Below are 22,042 nucleotides of genomic sequence, written 5' to 3' on the forward strand. Positions count from 1 at the left end.
TTTAGGTTGGAGGAAAACGCACAGGTTAGGCTGTCCCTACCCTGCTCTAGATGGTATCCCTACTTAACCAAGTCCCAACCTAACAAAGGTGTCAGCAGTGAATGACCCCCAAGGGAAGTCACTCACTCTAAGTCTCTTGGTGAAAACCTATAGTTCTCCAGTCATGACCCCTCTCTGCCTACCCATCCGCTCTCTAAAGGGTCCTCAGGTATCTGCTCTAACTCCACCCAGGGGTGCTGTCCCTAATACAAAACAGTCAACAACATTTGAGACGCCCCTTGCGAGACGCCCCTCACGTGGTGTAGCTTCTGGCTTTTTCCATGATGCTTTGTATTGGGCCTCATACGTTAGAGTTGACCTTGCTTCTCAGACTCTTCTCCGGCCCGCTGATACCCCTTAAACATTCCAGAACCCTCCTCCATGTCTGGGCTGTCTACTGAACAGACCTCTATTCATTCATTTATAATTGGATCCCCCCTTTCCTTGCAGACAGACATCTGCAGCCAAGAACCCAACTCTCATAGACTTCCAAAAAGGCTTGCAACATTTCTTGGCCCAGACATGTACGTGTAAATCAATGTTAAAACATTTCAGGCCTACAATATTTCTCATCATGATTATAGCATTCAACTTCTTCATTAATTAAAGCATGTTAATACTCTTATTCTATTATTCAGTAAACATCTCTAAAAATCATGGCCCATTTAATGCAATGACCAAAACATTAATACAATCCATGTCGTGAAAAGAAACACCTTCCCTTTTAGCTCTGGCCCTGAGGCCTACCACATTCTGCGTTTAACCACATACCATCTTACATTTTAACAGCTACACGACATGGATTCAGAAATAATCACATCTACTAAAATCATATAGTGTCACACATTTCTGTATTAGTTCCACTTCTACTTAAATCTCTATATTAGCTATACATTCAGAATATAATTACAGATACTATTAGCACTCATGGCATTTCTCCTCATGATTTGTGCTTACTACAGGTAAGTGTGATGTACTCATACATTTAGGTCAGTTTGCGCTCTCTCAGTTGTCTGTTCCAAACTGTAAATGTCCTTGTAAATCACACTCATCTGTGCCTTCAGAGTAAAAATAACAACAGTTCGAAAGAGGTTCTCGTGAAACCGCGGACAAGGGTCTGGCAAAGAATGACCCTCGCCCTCCTCCAAATCCTGAATTTCAGTCTGTTGGAATTGCACGAACATTTACAAAATTAAACACGCCTTAATCCCTGACAATGAATAGCTTTTATGACACAATTAATAAAAACAACGCATCTTCGTTTTCTGAAACGTGTAACCTAAAATAAATTGTAATCGATACTCTCCATCAGGAAAAGGAAATCAGGTTGGTCAGTATCCCTTTATCCTATGCCGGGGCCAGTGCATCCTTTAGGTGAGACGGTCCCTGGAGGTCTCTCCCTGTTCACAGCATAATGTACCTGATAGACTGTTCTGCCACAAATGATGCATAGATATTAAAGGCCTCCTGCAAGCTCAGCCTTACAAAAACTGGAGTTCTGCTTATCACAACATGCATGTATGCATGCATGTGTATGGTATTTGTGTAGAACAAACCTAGCCAAACGCAGAGGAGTTCTGTACAAGATCCGAAGCAAAGCAACAGGCGCTGGGTGACAGGAGGGGAAGCTTGTTTGTGGCGTCTTACTGCATCATGATATAGTGTTTATACAGAGGTGTGTCTTCAGTCTTTGGTATTTGGTATTTGGAGCAGTGTTGGGACAAATGGCAAACAACAAGTATAAGGTTGACTCTTGGCAGCCAATTGAAATGCCTCACTCTACAGATTGCAAACAGCACCACATTCCTGGGTTTCCAGATGGATGCCAGACTGCCCTTTAAAGCTGACATTGCATGCAAAACAAACGCCACCTGACATTAACTGTCTCTGATCCCCAAAGTAAAGGGCTTTAAAACTGAAATAGATTTTAGAGTCAATCTAGATGAGCTCGTGATGTCCCATTTAGATGAAAGAGTTTCCTTGGCAGTTGGTATACACGTCATATCATATGCAAGAGCATCCGTCATGGTGTGACCCCCGTAATCAAAGGTCTATGGAAGTATCACAGACTCACATCTAGCCTAGCATACCTCCATTGGCTTCCACTACTACAGCCATAATATTCAAGACATGTTGTGCCATCTATAAGGCAGGCAGCTCAAACACCACTCATTGCGTATTGACCGATATGAAATCTCTGGTGGATGTCATTAGATGTGCTTGCAAGTAACAGGGACCCCCTGATATTGGATCAAATTCCTGGGTCAGCGTAAGACAATTTATGACAGGTAACAAGCCCAGGCAAAATAAGGAAGACAGCAATGTAAACAAACAAAGAAAGCAAATATACACTTTAAATTGCAAAATTATTCAGTTTAATAAATTTTATAAAAATAAGATAAAATAATTTCTGATGTATTTTCTTTAAAAAAGATTAAGAGTTTTCTATACACAAAATCAAGACTAATTGATCAACAATATTCATAATATCCAAATTAATATAGAGAAAAGACCGGTTTCTCCTAGATGTGCAGCATCACTAAGGTTGGGGGACAGAGAGTGCAGTACAGATAAGATGAGATTCAGGCCTTCTGCAATGCATTGAGGTCTGGATCTCCATTCCAGCATACATCTGACAGGATCCATACCTTTCTGGCTGTAGCTGCAAACCAACCTTTTCAGGCAACACCTCATGTTATGAATGAAGGGTCACTGACCTACCTCATTCTCTCGCTCTCTTTATGAGGTAGCAGGTATTGTTTTCTGTTTGCATATTTTGTCAGTTGTTTTCAAATAAAAAAATTAAGTAAGCCTTTTGTAAAGTTGTTAGGAAATGTGTGGCATATTCCCATTGTTGGCTCAATAACAGGGCAGTGAACTTATACTGCCAAGTACTCGATTTCTGGGAGGGATCACTCTTTTAGCTACATTGTTCGTTCTGTAGTTTTATTATTTTTGAAATATTGTTAATCTAAGCACCATAGAAGCACTATTGATCACATCTGGGTCTGTGGATTAGTTTACAATTTTGTCGCCTTAAACATCTGTTGGAAATGTATGTGTTTATTGACATCTAAAATTACCTATTATTTGATGATTTGTTGTATGGCTTATTGAAAAGGATGGGCAGCATAGGAAATAATGAACATTCCTGCCTAGTGTACTGGGGGATCTGAATTTTTTTCTCTTCTCATTAACTAGAATACTTGAGTAGATTTAGCAAAGGTGTTTTTTAAACCACAAAATAAACATAAAGCCAAAGCACACAAGTTGAATCACCTGTTTGGGGGGGGGGGGTGGCTGTCAGATACGTGTTTTCTTTTCATCATAAGTGAACACAGCAGGCTTTTCAAAATGTGGCAGTTAATGAGAAATTGTTCTTATGACATTGTGAATAAGAGCAAAGGAATCCCAATGATGATCAATGCATGGGCAGTGTGTCTAATTAATCACTTCGAGCATATTACTCAAGATTGTAATATAATTTGTAAAACATTCACGGAGCTGTTGACCTCTGTATTCACACTTGGCGGGTCTCTGTTTATTCCAGAAAAATGCACATTAGTGCATTATCCTAGTTCTCCACCATGGTTCTTTGATCACTCATAGATTACAATCTTGTGAAGAGAAGTGAAGAACACACCATTAAGTGACTCTTACACTTAATTTTCAGTCCACCGAATTGAAGTACCTTTGCACTTGCAAGGATATTTTCAGACCTTGAGCTTCCTTCAGAAGATTGGTCTTTACCTAATACTACTACTTAATTCATTTAATTCCAATATACGGATGATGTAGTTAAGGACTGTGGCCTCTTCTCAAACATGTCTGTTACCTTTTTATTGTCTTAAGTCTCGGGAAAGCCTTGGTTTGGGAGTATCCTGTACTGACCGGTACTCGGTACTACTGGCATTGATGCAAAATTTTGGATATATTCAAATATGAATATATTACCTACTGGCGGTCGCCAGTAGGTATATATAGTTAGGATTTTTTCTCTATGGGTTTTTTGAAAATTCTATGTCTAATAACTTTGGCGTTTGTGGACGGAATTGGCTGAAATTTTCAGGAAAATGGCACATTTTGTTTCTGAGCAGCCCTTGAAAATTTGGGGGGGGTTCGTCCAGTGGGGGCCGAGAAAAAAGGGGGGTCCCAAAACGTGTTTTTAACATTGAGTTTTCCATAGGGCGGTTGGCCTCACTTTTAGCCCGAACGGCTGAATGGATTTGCACGAAACTTGGCAAAATTGTAGGGACTGGTAGCCCGATGTGCCTTTTGTAGGTCTCAATATATGTGCTCCAGTGGATTTTGAGAAATTAACGTTTAAAAAAAGATATATATCTGTAACAGCGGACCGGGCAGCGCACTGGTTCGCGGACTTTTCGCGCAACGGAGCTTTGTGAAGCGAAGCTGATTGGTTCTCCGGCGTCTGTCAACATTCCAAACAGTCCGTAGCGGCCGCCATCTTGTCTCTCGGTAGGATCGAGAGACAAGAGGAGGTCAAAACAAAGGGGGAAATAACTATAAGGGGGCATAGTAGATCCTCGCTGACCCCCTAGGTTTGATGTGGAGGTTTTAAAAGGGCCCCGCGGGGCAAAAAAAAAAAATAATAATAATAATTGAACGGCTGAATGGATTTGCACGAAACTTGGCAAAATATTAGGGACTGGTAGCCCGATGTGCCTTTGCTAGGTCTCAATATATGTGCTCCAGTGGATTTTGAGAAATTAACGTTCAAAAAAGATATATATCTGTAACAGCGCTCCGCTTCGCGTAACGGAGGTTTGCGAAGCTGATTGGTCATTCTGTCACTGGGCTATAGTTGGGCTACATCTGGCTGATATTTGGGCTACATTTGTTTTTTTGTGTGTCTGGCGGCCATCTTTGGGCTACATTGGGCTACATTGGGCTTCATTGGGCTACATTCGGCTAATTAGCAAATAGCTCATCGCAAACTAGGAATGGTAAAGAATCGCTATTTATTCCTTAAAGTTCGCTATTTAGGAAATGCAAATAACTTTGATGATACATATGGCGGTTCATCTCTAACAAGATAAGAAGCATAGGGATACATTTATGATGACTGGCGCATCACCAGGGATGTGTTAGTCATTCTGTGCCGCTGTTCCGTCACCTATGGTGTGCTGCATTTACAATGCGGCGCATCATGGGGCAAAAACAGCACAGATGCGTGATGTATCTGTGCCGTAAAGGTGGCGCATTGCTGGAGTTGTATCGCAAGTGTGATGAAGCTCCAGCAAGGGTCGGGGGTGCCCCTGTCGCAGGGTTTCTGTTCTCACACAGAACTGTGGACAGAGGATTGGAACCTCGGCGAATTAGGGTGTCCCAAAACTCACGTTAGTAATCAAAAACTCCTTAGCAAGCTAGGTACAGTGTCACATTGGATATAACAAACTCTCAATGTTTAGACAATCCAGAATATGAACTTATAGTACCTCAGGATACGTGGAACTCATGAACAGTCGGTCGTTATAGATTTCTTAGAAACCAGAACATGGAGTTAAGAAGAACAGATGTGTATTTGAAATGTTTATTTACTAATGCCGTCTTCTCAGGCGTAGTACCTTAGATAATAAAAGTACACATATTATCAGTAGCAAAATTACCAGCATAGTTACTAGTACATAAAAAGTGAATGGTGATAGTATGTTAACATGCTGTAAATGAATAAGAGTTAGCAACACTTATAAGCAGCCGCGGGCCGTGGAGGGAGTTACGGTGAGGCAGGGAGGCGGGGAGGGGGAGAAGCAGGGTGGAGAATACAAGTACACATATTATCAGTAGCAAAATTACCAGCATAGTTACTAGTACATAAAAAGCGAATGGTGACAGTATGTTAACATGCTGTAAATGAATAAGAGTTAGCAACACTTATAAGCAGCCGCGGGCCGTGGAGGGAGTTACGGTGGGGCAGGGAGGCGGGGAGGGGGAGGGGCAAGGTAGAGAGGGCTCCACCCTGCTTCTCCCCCTCCCCGCCTCCCTGCCCCATCGTAACTCCCTCCACGGCCCGCGGCTGCTTATATCTCACCCTCCCTAATACACATATTATATTATTTGCTAAGAAGGTCTCTTTGTGTTGGTTTAGGGCGTGCCCATACTTTAGTGTCTTAGATTTGAAGGAATCACATCAGCATACACCAGCTCTCTCTTCATGTGAACCGCATCAACTGTTGTGTATGTGTGTTCGGCAAAGCAATATAAAACCCGCCTCATGCCCAGAATTGGCAGAAGTTGCACTTATGTTATGAGTATGAAGTCGTGGAGATCAGACCTCATAACAATTCTGTATCGTGTTGTTCTTGAAACTTTAGCACTCGCTGTACAGATATAGTTTAACAAGTAAAGCAGATAGTAGACCAATAACATATTATTCTCATGTAAACCACGATGAACTACTAGGTGGAAAGCTAAAGCAACAACTAAGTGTCGTGTGCAGAAGTTGCAAAAAAGGAAAAATGGCGTTTAAACCGGTAATGAGCCCATGCTAACTTAACACGGTGTAAAGATATCCAGGACCTAGATGACACCTCCTCATGATCCGGAAACGAACTGAATAAGATAATAGAAGTGCCATCTCATGAGAGCAGATTGCAAGTTTATATGTGGACGGTCCGCAAGGTAAAGCATTAAAAACTAGGAAAATTTAATGCTAAAGAAAAATAAAACAGCCAAGTACTTTATCGAGTCTTAAGCCAATAGGCAAGGTAAATAATAAAAACTTGACAAATAAGTCAATGAATTGTCAATGAAATGCTAGTACTCAGCATATCAAACATGAAAAAGGTCTATGACATAACTGTGTATGCAAAATAAGCTGCAACAGCCTCCAATAGGAAGTCACCGTCTTCATCCGAAAACAGTTCAGCCATCCAATTTAAAAGCGGAAAAGAACATACGTGCTCTCCCAGCACCGGATCCTCTATCACCATCAGAGGACAGCTCGGTGGGTTTTCAAGAAAGCTCTGTTCCAAGAAAGACTGTGCTGCCGCCAGTAAATTCCAGGGACCAAGTAGTCCATGCATCAATGCCACAGCCATAATCCTTTCGCCAGGACAAACCAACTCGTGAGTAATGATAGGAGTCATCAGCTGATTAAAGTCGACGTCAGGAGAAACCGGTCCGCAGAGACACAAATCAATGGCCCAATCGAAATCACAGGTCAGGCAGTGAAATACAGGCTGGACACAGGTGAAGTAGGAGAACCGAAAAGATAATCCATATGCCGTGCTTAATATCGCCAACGGCATTGTGCCATAATATTCTAGCATGCGATTGCGGAACAGTGTCAGCAGCTGCAGGGTCGGAGGTTGCATAGGAGGGACATCCATATTTAAAAATGTAAAAAAGCACAAGAGCGTCCGCTGGTAATGCAAGTAAAAATGCCAATCTACGAACCAGAGTGCAGAAAATACAATGAAAGGAAGCAGGGATGACTCCAAAGATTTTCTCAAATGAAGTCACGAGACCACTGGTAACAACTTTAAAAAAGTGTGCCAGGGACTTTGTGGAGGATGCGTTAAAGATAGTCGGAAACATGTTGCTGAAATTGAAAGGCAAATCTTAATTGAAAAGGGTGTGCACCTCTGTATGGGTGTTCGCTATGTGAAGTACGAAAGTTTCACGGGCCGAACTCAAGGCCACCTCGCTTTGAGACAAAAGAGCTCTTATTCTTGCCATGCCGTTGAAACGTGTCCCAAGGTTGGTATTTGTGGCCAGATTGAAAACTCCCTATGTTCATGTGTGGGAGGAAATAGAACATTTCTGCAGCAAATAACCCGTTCACTTACTGTTACGATAAAAGGAATACTTTTAATTAACTCAGAACAATCTTCATTATTGAGCATCAAATAACTACCATTTTCCAACAACTTGAACGTGGGGATGATAGCAGGAACTGGCGTGCCTTGCAACACGCAAGCCATATTTGGTCGGTGTTTGTTGCATGAACCGTGTAACTGTATGTGCCTACACATTAGTGAATGATCTGGCGTCTCAGTGCATTCCTCTCCATTCAGATAAACTTCTTGATCATCTTTGAAACATCTGTATGTGTATGGAAGCGACCAGACCTCATGAAGAAAAGCACTACCTAAAGGTTCATAACGGCCTATTGGTATATATTTCATACAATTTGAAAACTTATATAAAGCAAAAGGCAGCGTTATTAAACCGTGGATAAGGCATGTTGCCAAAAAACCCGCAATCCTCTGCTGATGATGTCACTGAGCATGTCATGAATGATGTAATATGTGACATCATCAGCAGTGGATTACGGGTAATGGTATCTCTAGTTTACTCCCTTATAGCTGTGTTTCTTTTAACATAAGTGTCTGTTTCCTTCCCTTATACTTACTGTTTTTGGTTCGCTTCCGGTTCGCGTACCGGCGAGCGAACTAGGAAGCGAACTAAGAGAAATAGAGGTTGGCACAGTTCCAAATATTGTACCAATTTTTTAATAACGGGGAGGTAGTTCTGAAAAGAACTTTTTTTTTTATTTTTCTGAACATTTTTTTACTGTTTTTGAATTTTTCGGAACAGTTTTATATTTTTTTGGGTTTTTCTTGGAGGGGGCAATGAAAACGATTCATTGTAAAGGGCTCAACAGGAGCAACAAAACAAAAAAAAGAAGTATTTATTATTTTGGGCGTTTCGGACAAACTTGCATATGATAGTCAATAGCTCTGTTGATCAGAGTGATGCTTTTTTCTCCGTAGGAAATGAATCCATCGCAAAATGCGCAGATGTGTTTTACATCACCAAATCTCATTTGTATATTTGGCACCATCTCCCTGCCCTCTGGTCCCGTTACTTCCGGTACAACAGACCTTCTGGCCATAATAGGGAGATTATCTAGGTCGTTCCGAAACTGTGCAGCACTGTAGTTGTTAGGATGCCACCTAGTCATATGGCGATGCATTGTGTAGTTTCCGAAACTGTATTTTTTGTCGGTCCCTCTGGACAGTCTATCTTGACATATAAGGCAAGTTACGTATCTTGCATTTACTTTTTTCTGACCTTTGGGAATTTTAAAAAATTGCCAAATGAAGTTTTCTTTCCGGTGAGACGTCTTGGGCTGCTCAGGCAAAAACTGCCTCTCTTCGTGCTCGTCCTCCTGTTCCTCTTCTTCTTCTTCTTGTTGAATTACAACTTGAGCAGGTGGTCCACTCTTCCTTGGATGTGGTGGAGGTGGTGGGGAAGCACCAGCTGAAGCTACTAAAGAAGCCATTGCTCAGTGATCACAAAGGGTCTTTCTCTCACAATGATGAAAGTCAGAGTGAGGAAAGAAGGAGGGATTTTCATCATTTGGGAAAAACAAGAGTTCTCAACCAATCAAAAGTGTTCATTTTAGATTATATGACCTAGTCTTACATCATTAGGAAACCAAAAGTGAAATGAACCAATGAAAAGTGTTATTACCAAGTCACATGACTTGCTGTGTTTACGTTAAGCGCTTTGCAGGGCCTCCCGGTTTGCTTCCAGAAACCTGCGCTTTGCGACTCGCTTCGCGTACCAGTTCGCTAACGTAGCACGTCATATGACGTATCACGCGACAACGTGAAACGTCATGCGGACGGGAGGCGTCACGATGTTGTTTTCTAACGCGGCACTTGCGGTAAAGAAACGTTTACCGGCTCGCGGTCTATTTCGCGGCATCAAGGTCAGCTAACGGGAAGCTTCCCGATTCGCGAAGCGGGAACGAAGAAAAAAAAATATTTAAAAAAAAAATTATTCATAAACATATAAAATATATTTTTGGATTTAAAGAAGAATACATTTTACAGCTACAGATATTAGCTGTTAAAAAACCAATGAAATTCACAGAAAAAACCATAGGTTATAGACCATATATAGTTAGGAATTAGCATTTACAAAACCTTGAAAATTCACTGAAAAAACCATAGGTTATAGACCATATATAGTTAGGAATTAGCATTTAGAAAACCTTATTTTACTCACACAAAACCATTGAAATTCCATATATAGTTAGTTGCACTAACTATATATCGCGCACCCGCAATCCACTGCTGATGATGTCACATATTACATCATTCATGACATGGTCAGTGACATCACTGATGACATCACTGATGACATCTCAAATTACATCACGGATGACATCACTGATGACAACATCCAGTGACTGTGTGTTTCTGTAAAGTTAAAATATGTCTTACATATTGAAGAATGAGTGGAAGTATAAGTGTCTGGACGAAGGATTTAGTAGGTGCATGACTGAATGTATGAGTGAGTGATTAAATGTGTCTCACTGAGTGCATGGGTTAGTGACTAAACTGTCTTAATTTGTGCATCATTATGTCTGTTGTTCTGTAAACTGCAGCATGTGTTGATCAGTAGCTATATGAGTAACTATATGGGTTATTGATTGATTGCCCAAGTATTTGCATGGGAGACTGAGTGTGTGTGTGGCTGGCTGGGAGGTGTGTGACTCTGTGCAGATCAATGTGTACTTGTATCAATGATTGTATAAGAGACTAAGTATGTGTTAGTATATGGTTGAAAACGTAAGGTGCTCTATGTTTAACTGTATAGATTAGAAAATGGAAGTGTGATTGATTCTTTACAGGACTGACTAGGTGTGTGAGTAACTCCATGGATGAGTCGCAGAGTGTGAGTGTCTGTATAGGTGTATGAGTGCATATGATAGTGTTGTAAAGATGATTGATTGTATGTATGAATGATTGTATGGGTGAATGTGTGTGTAGACGTAGGAATCAGTGAGTGGGTATGTAGTAACTAGTATTGGCGTGTCAATGGTTTCAAAAATTATACTCTGTATTTAACACTGAGTGTAGCAGAGGTTATATTAAAATGTGAGGAGATGCATTGTATTGTCACATGAATGATATCATCAGTGATGTGGTCATTGATGTCAAATGAGATATCATCAGTGATGTCATCCGTGATGTCATTTGAGATGTCATCAGTGATGTCATCAGTGATGTCACTGACCATGTCATGAATGATGTAATATGTGACATCATCAGCAGTGGATTGCGGGTGCGCGATATATAGTTAGTGCAACTAACTATATATGGAATTTCAATGGTTTTGTGTGAGTAAAATAAGGTTTTCTAAATGCTAATTCCTAACTATATATGGTCTATAACCTATGGTTTTTTCAGTGAATTTTCAAGGTTTTGTAAATGCTAATTCCTAACTATATATGGTCTATAACCTATGGTTTTTTCTGTGAATATATATATATACATATGCACACCGATTACTTTCTTCTAACGATAGTGTTCAATTGAAAAAGGGACAACAATGATAATTCAAATAAATAGAAAACTGACTGCCTGTCCTAAAGGCCATGCCTCTTTGCCAAGATGGCTACATCTCTTGTCTCTAGGCTGTGGCTTCCTGTCCGAGTGGACATTTTCACTTATGTCGAAGCCAGTGTCTCCCTAGCGTGGTGACTGTATCTCCATTTCCTATTGCCCATGTCTCCCTGCCTCGTTTATTGTATCCATGTCCCTCCCTATATGTGTGTCCCAATATTCCAGTGTCACTTTCGCCCTGTCCTGTACTCCTGATAACCACGTCTCTCCCCGTGTTTGCGGCTCGTTGTCGCCCATATGTAATCCGCTGTCGCCCATTTCTATCGCAATGACAGTCCTAAGAAGGAGCATTGATTCTGGCAGTACACTGTGAGACTAACATCTTGTCAGCGCCTGTGGGTTTACATAGAGTGGCTTGTGCTGCCTGAATGAACTGAGAGATCCTGCGTGTTGGTGTAGAAGATGAAGGATGCTGGTTCAGTGTAGTACATAAACCTGCTTCACTTTCATGCTGAGTCATCTGCTTATGAAAGCAACAATGTTGAATCTGAGGCCACCACCTATATGGGGGTTCACAGCATGAATTTACGAAGACTAGATCCATCAATTTACAATTGCCCTTACTACAACTCGTCCCAAATGCAGAATCAAATTCATTACAGAGAAAAATCTCTCCTTTGGAACCCACATTTATTTGCATACACAACCTACTTATATGATTTATATGCCTGACACACAAGTTGTTATTCAGCGTCTCTTTTTTTTTGTGACTATCTTTGGACCATTCCACAGTGGATAGCATTCAGTTCTTTAACCCTTTGGGTGCTCATGAGTCACAGGCAGCGTGTGCTCATGATCACGTGGAGCCAACGTGGCACTAATTTCCCGCCTGTGCGGGCGAGTTAGTGAGTGGGAGGGGTCATGAGGGCACCACGCCGTCATGAGCACACGCCGCCCATGACTCATGACAGCGTGGAGCCGTCATAAGTACCGGCGCACCGTGCTCACCCCTAGCCACCCCGCGCCACGGCAGAATTTGCAGCGCAGGGAAGGGGTTAAAACTGAAAGCCAATGTGATGACGCTGCTACTTTTAGGCAGGAACAAGGAACCCTAGGTCAGGCACTCATACCGTTCCTGTACCAAAGGCAAAACCCTTGCAAGTAATTCTGAATGAAGAGTTATCAATTAAACCACAGATAAACTGTAGTGCTAGTTATTGTACCCTTTACATGCTCAGTAGTCACAGAATTTGTTTAAGCGGAGTTCCGCAGAGTAACAAAAAATCTCAATGATATTCCGTGGAGTTCTGCCAACAGGCAGAAATGGACATGTCGCACTGCTTGCGCTGTTATTTAGCTCTGGGAGGATGTTCCACTCTGAAAAATCAGCGCAATTTGCACCACTCGACGTGCCAGAGGGTGCAGCTACTCGAGTTGATTTTGCTGCTGCTCTAGTAGAATTTCTACTCCAGCAGCAGACAGCCTTCTGACCACGACCACCCGTGTTGCAAAAATCTTGCCGGATATCCTGCTAGTGACCGAAACCCACCCTAGGGTATGCCAAATCTTGCTCATGTTCGGCAACTTACTGTTTTGGCATGCAAACAAGAAATAATTCTGCCGCGCGACGATTGGAGGAATTTGGGCAGAACTCTACATTGGAAGAGTAATGCAGAGTCGTCAAAATTCCACCAACTGTGCTGGCGGAACAGAATATTTCACCCACCCCTAATGCTCAGATATGCACTGCTTGTATCGTCCTGAAAAAAAGTGGAACGCCACCATTTATCCTGCCCACGTTTCTGCTAACCTGGACTTAATGCAACAGCCTCTATTTAGGCCTTACTGGGGTTAACTATCAGAAGCTCCAAAGGGTGAAAATGCGGCAGTTCGCCTCCTATGTCACTTCAAAAGGTGTATTCATGTTTGAGGTACCCGCAGACGGCTTTACTGGCTTGCGCTGGAGCAACATGGTTAGTTCAAAACCACGTGAACCTATACATACATCTTACTACCAACCTGATCAGTTTTGTCTTGCATCACTGTTCCAACTTAAGCACTTAATTCGTAAGTCTTGAGCCTCTTGAAAATTCCTGCAATAAATAAGCCCCGCATGGGAAGCTGCTTCTTTAGATTTCCCTTCTACTTGAAACAGATCCGTGGTTGTTAGCCTACAGGAAAGCCTTTTTGTCCCATTAATTGTGTTCTGCTCTTCAGTCTCTTTCCTGTTAATGAAGGTATTTTAGTGCCAAAAACCCTTTTGATGCTAGTGTACTTTACAAATGTCAAATCATATCGAATAATTGAACAGAAAACCCTGACATCCTGGGAGAGGTCAATCGGGAGGTGATCTTATTAGGGCCAGGGAGGCTCATGGTGCTGAGTGGTCCAGTGAACAAGTGGTGTTTAAGCATATGATGACCATTACTCTCTCCTGCTACAATACCAGAGAGTTTTCAACAGCAGCCACCTTCTATGCCAGCAAACCACAGTGGAAAATGCAACAGCCAGTATTACCCTGTAATGGAGTACTCTGGCAGTTGTAGAAGGGTTCTGTGAGGCCCCCAGACCACCCCCAGCAGAGAATGAGGGAGCAGGGAAAATGGCCATTAGACTGGCACAGCTATAGCAAGGTTGTCTTAACGCAGTTCTTGCCTCACTGCACCTTATGGCCATACAATTTGGCTGTAACTTTGGTGTCATCCAGCATGACAGCTTTAGCAGCTCGACTGTTTCAACCACTACTCCCGGTTCCATGCTCTGCATCAGGGGTATTGTCTTGCTATAAAAAAAATATAAAGATTCAGAAAAGTCGGATGCCTTAATGGCTGAATGTATGCATCTGGTTTTGGTTATAGCTAAATAATTTTCAATATGTCTGTATCAGCTGCAAAAACCTAATAAATCAATATTTGCTGTAGATCTGTAGGGGCAACTTTTAAACCTGTGGGTTGATTGCCAGAACGGTCAAGCAGGTGTATGCAATTCAATTCAATTCAATAAATTAGTATTTATTATGATTTAGAATTCCGAAGAATTCCACATAAAGTACATAAATAAAACATTCAGTACATACAAGAATGAGAAATAAAAATACAAGTACAATTTTATACTAGGATACCAACAATTAAAAGAGAACACCATTTCCTTCAGTAGACTAAGCTATACACTGGACAACATCATATCAATGCAAAATAACTTCTTTCAATTAAAACACACTATGGGCTGTCTTGAGAACCTGATTTAAAAAGAGGTACACAGAAGAATTAATAACAATTGTGATCGGGATTTTAGGGAAAGGGGAAAAGCACTACCTTCTCATACAAAAGTGCAAGTGCTCTATGCAATTTCTGGAGGAGTGGTTACCAAAACTCCCCTACAAAAAGTGCAAGTGCTCTGTGCAATTTTTTAAGCCAAATATTCCCCCCCCCCTCCCCTAGCAGCAGTATAGATGATTTAACATCGGGATATTATAAACACTCGAGTCACTTAAACGAACGTCTTTCAATTAAAACACACAATAGGCTGTCAGGAAAACCTGATTTAAAGAGAGGTATACACAAGCAGGTGTATGCTGTTTGGTGAGAATGGGCGCATCACCCAAGGACAATGTATTGAGCATGTAACAAGTTTTTGCCAAATTTCTACATAAGAAACTGTCAAGCACCCCTTTTGGTGCAGATCAAAGACGTTTGCACTATTATATTTCTGAGATATACTGCATTTATCGCACCTATTTCACAATATGTCTAATTTTTGATGTTGATAACATTGATAATAATTGTTTTAAAAATTGATAACATTGTTTAAATAGACTCCATGGGACACATGCCCAAGACACATCTGGAATAATGTCATACAAATGTATAATCTGGTATGACCAGGATGTGGACACTTCCAAGTGCCGAACAAGTGTATGTAAAAACTTAGAGACAAAGACTATATGTGACATATACAGTTCTTGCCTAGGAAATGTATATTGCTTTAGATGCACAATGCGTGTAGAATTTTCAAAGTTGTGACTTCACTTAAGCAGAGCTAGCAATGTTTCTATTTTTCCCTATGAATTTTCCAAGGAGTATAAAAAGGGAGAAAAACAAAGGGAACCTTGATTTTTGGTGCACCAATTGCTGTTTTTTAATTGGGTTTGTTTGCTATTTTAGATCTGTATTTAATGCACTGGCCCGATGCACACATTCCTGGGAAAAGCAGTCGTGAAGCAAGAGCGGAGACCTGGCGAGCTATGGAAGAACTCTATGACAAAGGTCTGTCCTTTTTTGTGTTTACAGAGTGATCACAGCTATTTTATAAATGTAATTTGCATCATAATCACGGCTCAGAACGGTCTGTAATGAGTGGTGTGGAGTTGGTTAAGGTTTACATCTGCTGTAGTTTTACTGTCATAGGTTCAGCGTGGCATTCTGCGGAAATACCCAAGTACAAAAATTATTATTTTCGTGTAGTTTATCATGGTGTGAGATCAAACATTACAGCAGGACATGATGCATCAATTACTGAGCTGCGGATCTTTGAACAGGCATACCCGGGTTTAAATCCTGGCCTTGGCCCTTCTGATCCTGCCAAATCCCTTTATCTCCTTGTGCCTTAATCCAGCCCTCTAGCATGTTGTCCTTTTGTGCGATAATCTACTGTGAAAAGGTTCAAGAGCCAAGTCCATCCGTGTTGGATGGGGAAGAAAATAATGCCTGCAGAGCTATTTTGGCAGCTTTTATTTTTAAATAACAACTATCTAATACTTGAGTTATCATCACTTATACTGATTTAATATTAATGAGAATTTTCTAGTTGACTGAATTTTAATAAAAAAAATGATCTTTTCCAGTCACCCCCTACAATTTAATAAATAATAACAAAAAATGGTGCTGACCGCTACACTAAGAATACCACGTATGAAAGCTCAGTGGACTATTGCATCCGCTGTAGGGCTTTGTGTTTGACCCATGGACATAGGTTTAAATCCTGGCCCATCCACTCAACCTTTCATGCTCCTGAAGACTCAGGGGCGTTGACCTAAAAGGGCTTTGCCCCACCCCACCCCCCTGTACTTTAGCATTCCTCATCCTTTTAAAGGACAAACAATGATTGCTCATTAACACTGTAATTCCCAAGGCATCACCTGCCCTTGAACGGATCTCTGCCCTGCTCCCAACCTGGCTGTTAACCTCAGACCTTCCAAGTAAAGAGGGCACAGATGACAAATTATAAACACGGCAACTGGAATTATGTGGCAGGAGAATGCCAATCTTGTCGGCTTTCGTGTCATAGTAGCGCATAGCTTTTTCAAAAAAGGGTTGTAAGGCCAAAAATTGTAAAAAGATTCATCAACCTTTGGAATATTATTTTAAATGATAGAAAATACCACAGCAAAATAAAAAGAGTACTCATCATCTGGACCATGATCTCTGTTCCACCCTGATAGATACAATAGAGGCACATCACTATTAATAAACTAAGACGTCATTTCTAAATACATGAGTATTAATGTTATATATCATGTTACACTTTAACCTCTAGCGCATATGCACATAGACAAACCTGAACCATGATTTGAATTCAGTTTACACGCTAAACAGTATGGAGAACACAGTATATTGCCTATGGGAAAATATCGCAAGAATATAAGTGTTCACAAGAGGTGGTGAAGGTGAATTTTTGGAGCATTTTCAATGCACAGATGTAGCTGTTGCCCCATGCACCCAACTGTGGATAGGAGACAGGCACACAGAACCACAAGCACAGAAGTGCCCACTTTTCCAAAGTGGTATTTCCCCTGTAGTAATGTTGAATCCACTCGCACCACCCAAGAGGATTAGCCATTACTAACTCATCGATATCAAACACTATACTGCCACTCTTCTGCACTTAGGAAATACAGCTCAATAGCCTTTCCACTGATCCCTCATGTCAATCCAATGCAAGAAGCAGGCCCTACCATACTGAACACACCATCCAGTGCCATTCACTAACAGAGCATGTAGTGCAAATGTGCACATGCCCTACCTCTTCCCGACAATGCACCCTTCCCCCAGGGAATGCTCTGATATAGCGAGAGACATGCAGAACCTTGGCAAGTAGATTTTTAAATGCCAAGCCGAGTAACAGTAATCTGTACACACAGACCCCGTCATGGCAAATCTGTGTCACGTTTAAAGAGCTACCTCCGTGGGTGGCACATGCACTAGCAATATGTCATACACCTAGACAAGGGGCTCATAGCTAGCTCAATTCAACAAATCATATATACACTAATCACCAGTATGTATATTACAAGCACAGCGCTTTGGCACTGAATGGCGATGTCAAAAACGCTCAAAGTCCTAAGGCTAGCACATAGATCAGTGGAAAACTGGGAGGGAAAGCACCCTAGAAAGAACCATTTCCAACACTGAGGCAGAAACTGCATTGTACAAACAGTGAGCTGATTTCTTCAGGACAGGCCCTATCCCTATAGACGTTTGCTCAGCTCAACATCATCAGGTTTTTACACACTGTGAGGCAGCTGCATATTTCATGGAGGTGATGTGAACTGAGAAGGCATTGGTGTAAAGTAAATGACTAAGTGTTAGACCTGACATCCTTGGTGTGGTATTCCCTCAAACTTTTTGCCTTCACCCATTGTGTTGCCTGAACTCAGTTTTGTTGGCATTAGACTCTGTGCACTTTACCACTGCTAACCAGTACTAAAGTGCTTGTGCCCTCTCCCTCAAACATGGTAAAATTTGGACTACATTGAATTAGCACATTTTATTTACTCTAGTAAATTAACTACCTGTACAGAGGGCCTGTAAATTAAATGCTACTAGTGGGCATGTAGCACTCCTTGTGCCACCCATTAACGTAGCATTTTAATACATGTTTCAGGTCTACCACTGCGGCCTTTGTGGACAGTTTTAAACTGCCATATCGACCTGGCAAAATAGACGTTTGCCAGGCTTAAACCTTGCTTTTTAATATTTATAAGTTACCCCTAGGTTAGGCCATGGAGGCTCATAGATCAGGGTGCATGGTACTTAAAAAGTAGGCCATGTGTACTTCAGTTTTACATATCCTGGCAGTGAACAACACCTAAAGTCGTTTTTCACTGTTGTAATGATGAAAAGCAGCGTGACTCCCAAGATTATCGATGCCACTTGGTGTAAACCACCTCTAATTAACCTTATTATTAGATATCAAAATAACGAGGCAGGCGCTAGTCTCTGGAAAGCGAAGAACAGGTTTATTACTCCAGGAGGAGAACACATCACATCAGACACCGGGGCTATCGTCAGGAGGTGCTCTAACTGCATCTCTGTGGCATGGTCTTTTATATGCTTTTTCGTCAGTTTATTACATGGTCAAACATTCCTGGCATCAGTTTATTGCATAGTCAAACATCCTTGGAATCCCAGCCTTAAGCTAGTTCCCACATAACCCAGCAGCAATCGTCCCCCACCCAGATGTAACAGATGATCGCTATCTCGCAGCTGGACATTCCGACAGGATCTAAAAACACATGGGATCGGTCAGATCTAAGGGTTTTGGGTTATTGATTAAGTCAGGCCCCTTTGTTGGTGAAACAAGCCCTGCCGTGTGTAGGCAATAAACAATGTCCACAGGGGTTGGTTAGTGCCTGGGACCGGACTGAGTGCCCAGGTGCAGGGAAGGAGGTTATAAAAGGGGGGCTTGCCTGTGCATGGAGGATGAAAGGACAAGTGGGTTTAGGGCAGGAAGTGGCTCCGGGGCTTTGTCATGATTACAATGTTTTATGACCCCAGTACATTGGTTCAGGCTTAGTCAGAGCACTGGGGCATGATAGCGAGGTCAGAGTGAAACATAGGTGACCAGCAGAGTATGAAATGGCCGAGATGTATAAAATGGTTGCCGCTTACGCGCACGCAGAGGCTCTTGCTAGGCAAGATGGCGCCTGCAATGTTCATGCTTGTTATTTTATTTCTAACAGTCCTCCCTTTGAACATAACTTAGCCAGCTTGCTAGTCTATTCTAATGTCTTCGGGGCACAAGGTACTTGTGTAAAGGGAACACTAGGGTGGTATACAGGGTACATCCAAACAACAACCACATATTGTCAGTACTGGGACCAAGAGAAACATTGATATTTTCCAACCCCAGTCCTTCGAGATGTCTCCTAGCTAAACATGTAGCTGGGATGATTAATGTAGTTGTTGGTGGCATACAGGTTGTACAGGCAGGCAGATACACAGACAGTAGGAGAAGAAGATCGTTATCAGTACAAACAGCATTGTCAATAACTTATGCAGTGAGGGTAACGAACTGGGAGATGGTGTATAGGCGATAAATTCTTTGTAATACAAAAACCATTTTATCATTCTAATTTTTTCGAAGGATAGGGACCATTGCTTGCACTTTCGAAAACTGGACTGTGAGAGGGGGGGGGCAAAACGAATAGGTATATTCATGATGGTAACTGGCGTTGTATAATCCTTGTGTCAGTTTACTTTTTCTTCCATATGGTATGACATTCCCATGCGATCATTAATACAATGACACTATGAATGCAAGTGATGTAGAATTTCACAGAAAAAACTTTTTCTTGTCCATTTGGGGCATAACGAATACAAGGTGATTGGGAGAGAAATGTAATCTAATATAATCGATGGTCAGGGCATTAGTAGCTCTTCTTTCCAGTGTCTTTTTCCAGTGAGCCATCACTGGTAGGCTTCCATTGTTCATCTTAGCGTTGGCGCTGTTGAGCACCGGCAATGGAGCTATACGTCCAGCTTGGATCCACATTCCACGTTGCAGGGCAAGGCCGTTCTTTTTCTGTGATCACAATCCCTTTTCCCTTTTTACTAATTAATCTATGCCTGGTACCTTAGACAGGGTACCGGCACCCTATTCTTGATCCGTGAAGTCCATCCCTACTAACCCTATCCTATCTTGGTGCATTGTTCCTTCATCAAGTTGATAAATACCCCATGTGAAAAAGGGGGGTATGGGGGAGCCAAAGGAAGAGAGGGTGGAGTGGGGTCAGACTGGAGATAGACCAAGGGGGACAGAGACTCCGCACAAGTGAGCCCACCAATTGGGCCCAATGGGTTGAGACTTCAGGCACAAGTAGACCAACAGGCTGGGGGCTTCTGAACAGCCCTTCTTTCTTTCTTTCTTTCTTTCTTTCTTTCTTTCTTTCTTTCTTTCTTTCTTTCTTTCTTTCTTTCTTTCTTTCTTTCTTTCTTTCTTTCTCTGTCGGTGGTAGTGCCTCGTCCAGCATATCTTTGCTCTGTGGCTCCACCTTGGTCGTAGTCATAGGTGTTCCACGCCTTGCAGTCAGGTTGTGCATCGCGTCCGACCTCTCTCTTCCAATGACTGGAGGGCATTCTTGAATCTAGCAGTGAGTATAAAACACATTTTTAGAGAACTGGCAGGGGAAGATGTTACACAATTTAGTTTTCTCTCCCAACCCCAAGCAGCTGAGAAAATACGTATTATTTACTAAAAAGGAAGATAATGTGGATACTCTGAATCTTTACATCTGTGCATTCATGAATTTTTACTACTGTGCAGGTCTACAAACACCTATGGGAATTTCCAGCATACGTGTTATCTTTTGTGTCCTATTTCTTTCACGATTATGGCAGAAAATCTAAAATTATTAATCACATAGCCTGTCAAATTCAGACTAACTAAAAAGTGTGATGCGTTATTATCATAGGCCTACAGGTACTCTTCCTAGTATTGTGCACCATAATAGAACACAGGCTGAGCGATGTCCCATCCTGTCAATGTTTCTTACTTTTAACTAAACATCTTGACCTCAGTACCCATTCAGCAGGGCTTACTACAACATTCCTTTCACTTTAGTACAAATCATTTTTTATAAACGTTATTCTTGTTTCTGCATTATCCTTTACAACCTAGCTACTTCATTAGTTAATGAAGGACTTGCGATGTCCATACAACTTATATGTAGGGTGACCAGAATTTCAAAGCCAGAACAACCAAGGACATTTCACAAAATTGGAAGAAGGACTACGATCTTACTTCAAGTGATGAGCGCGCTCCTTAGCAGAGAGTTACAGAACAGTCAGTAAGAACATACATAAATTGCTATTTTTAAACCTGGTAGCTTGTCTGTTAATTTTTTTTTTCTTGAAACAACTGCTAACTATCCCTGTTTTGTAGAACGAAAAAGACACCTCTCACCAATTTTAGTCGATTATCTTTAAAAACCAGGACATGCGCTACATTTCTTGCAATTTTCTGGGACAACTGGTTAAAAAACTGGGACCGTCCTGGCGAAACGGGGACGTTTTGGTCACTCTACTTATGTGCAATGTGCGTGGTAACATGAACGATGATGGTTGTGTCACTAAGGCACTAAAACAAAAGCCACTGACATATAGCACCCTTTTAAGGGCCAGATTAGGGGACATCAGTCGTCTTACCCGTCCTTTCATTTTCAGCCAATTAAATTCCATCATTTTACAGAAAGGAGGGGTAGTAACATGGCAAAATATGGTATTTTGACTCTGTCAATTTGTTCAAACACTGTTGTGTTAAAGCCAATTAGACGTGTACCGGTGAGGTACAATGTCGTCATTTATTCAAAAGTGAATTTACAGCACTCTGTGAAGAGAGAGAGAGAGAGAGAGAGAGAGAGAGAGAGAAAGAGAGAACGAGAACTACAACAAGTTTATCCAGTG

The 22,042-nt window shown here is 41.6% G+C and overlaps 1 protein-coding gene across 3 annotated transcripts in view; it reads left to right on the forward strand.

The window, feature by feature from the left end:
* Positions 1–22,042, forward strand: part of LOC144755558 (putative oxidoreductase ZK1290.5) — an 827,926-nt gene that overhangs the window by 377,502 nt on the left and 428,382 nt on the right. For all 3 annotated transcript variants that reach the window (XM_078644626.1, XM_078644618.1, XM_078644635.1), the window contains exon 3: positions 15,524–15,625. In XM_078644626.1, coding sequence (XP_078500752.1) covers positions 15,524–15,625 — 102 coding nt within the window. The remainder of the gene's footprint in view (positions 1–15,523; positions 15,626–22,042) is intronic.

The sequence above is a fragment of the Lissotriton helveticus genome, chromosome 1_1 (genome assembly GCF_964261635.1).
Source record: "Lissotriton helveticus chromosome 1_1, aLisHel1.1, whole genome shotgun sequence".
Lineage (NCBI taxonomy): Eukaryota > Metazoa > Chordata > Amphibia > Caudata > Salamandridae > Lissotriton > Lissotriton helveticus.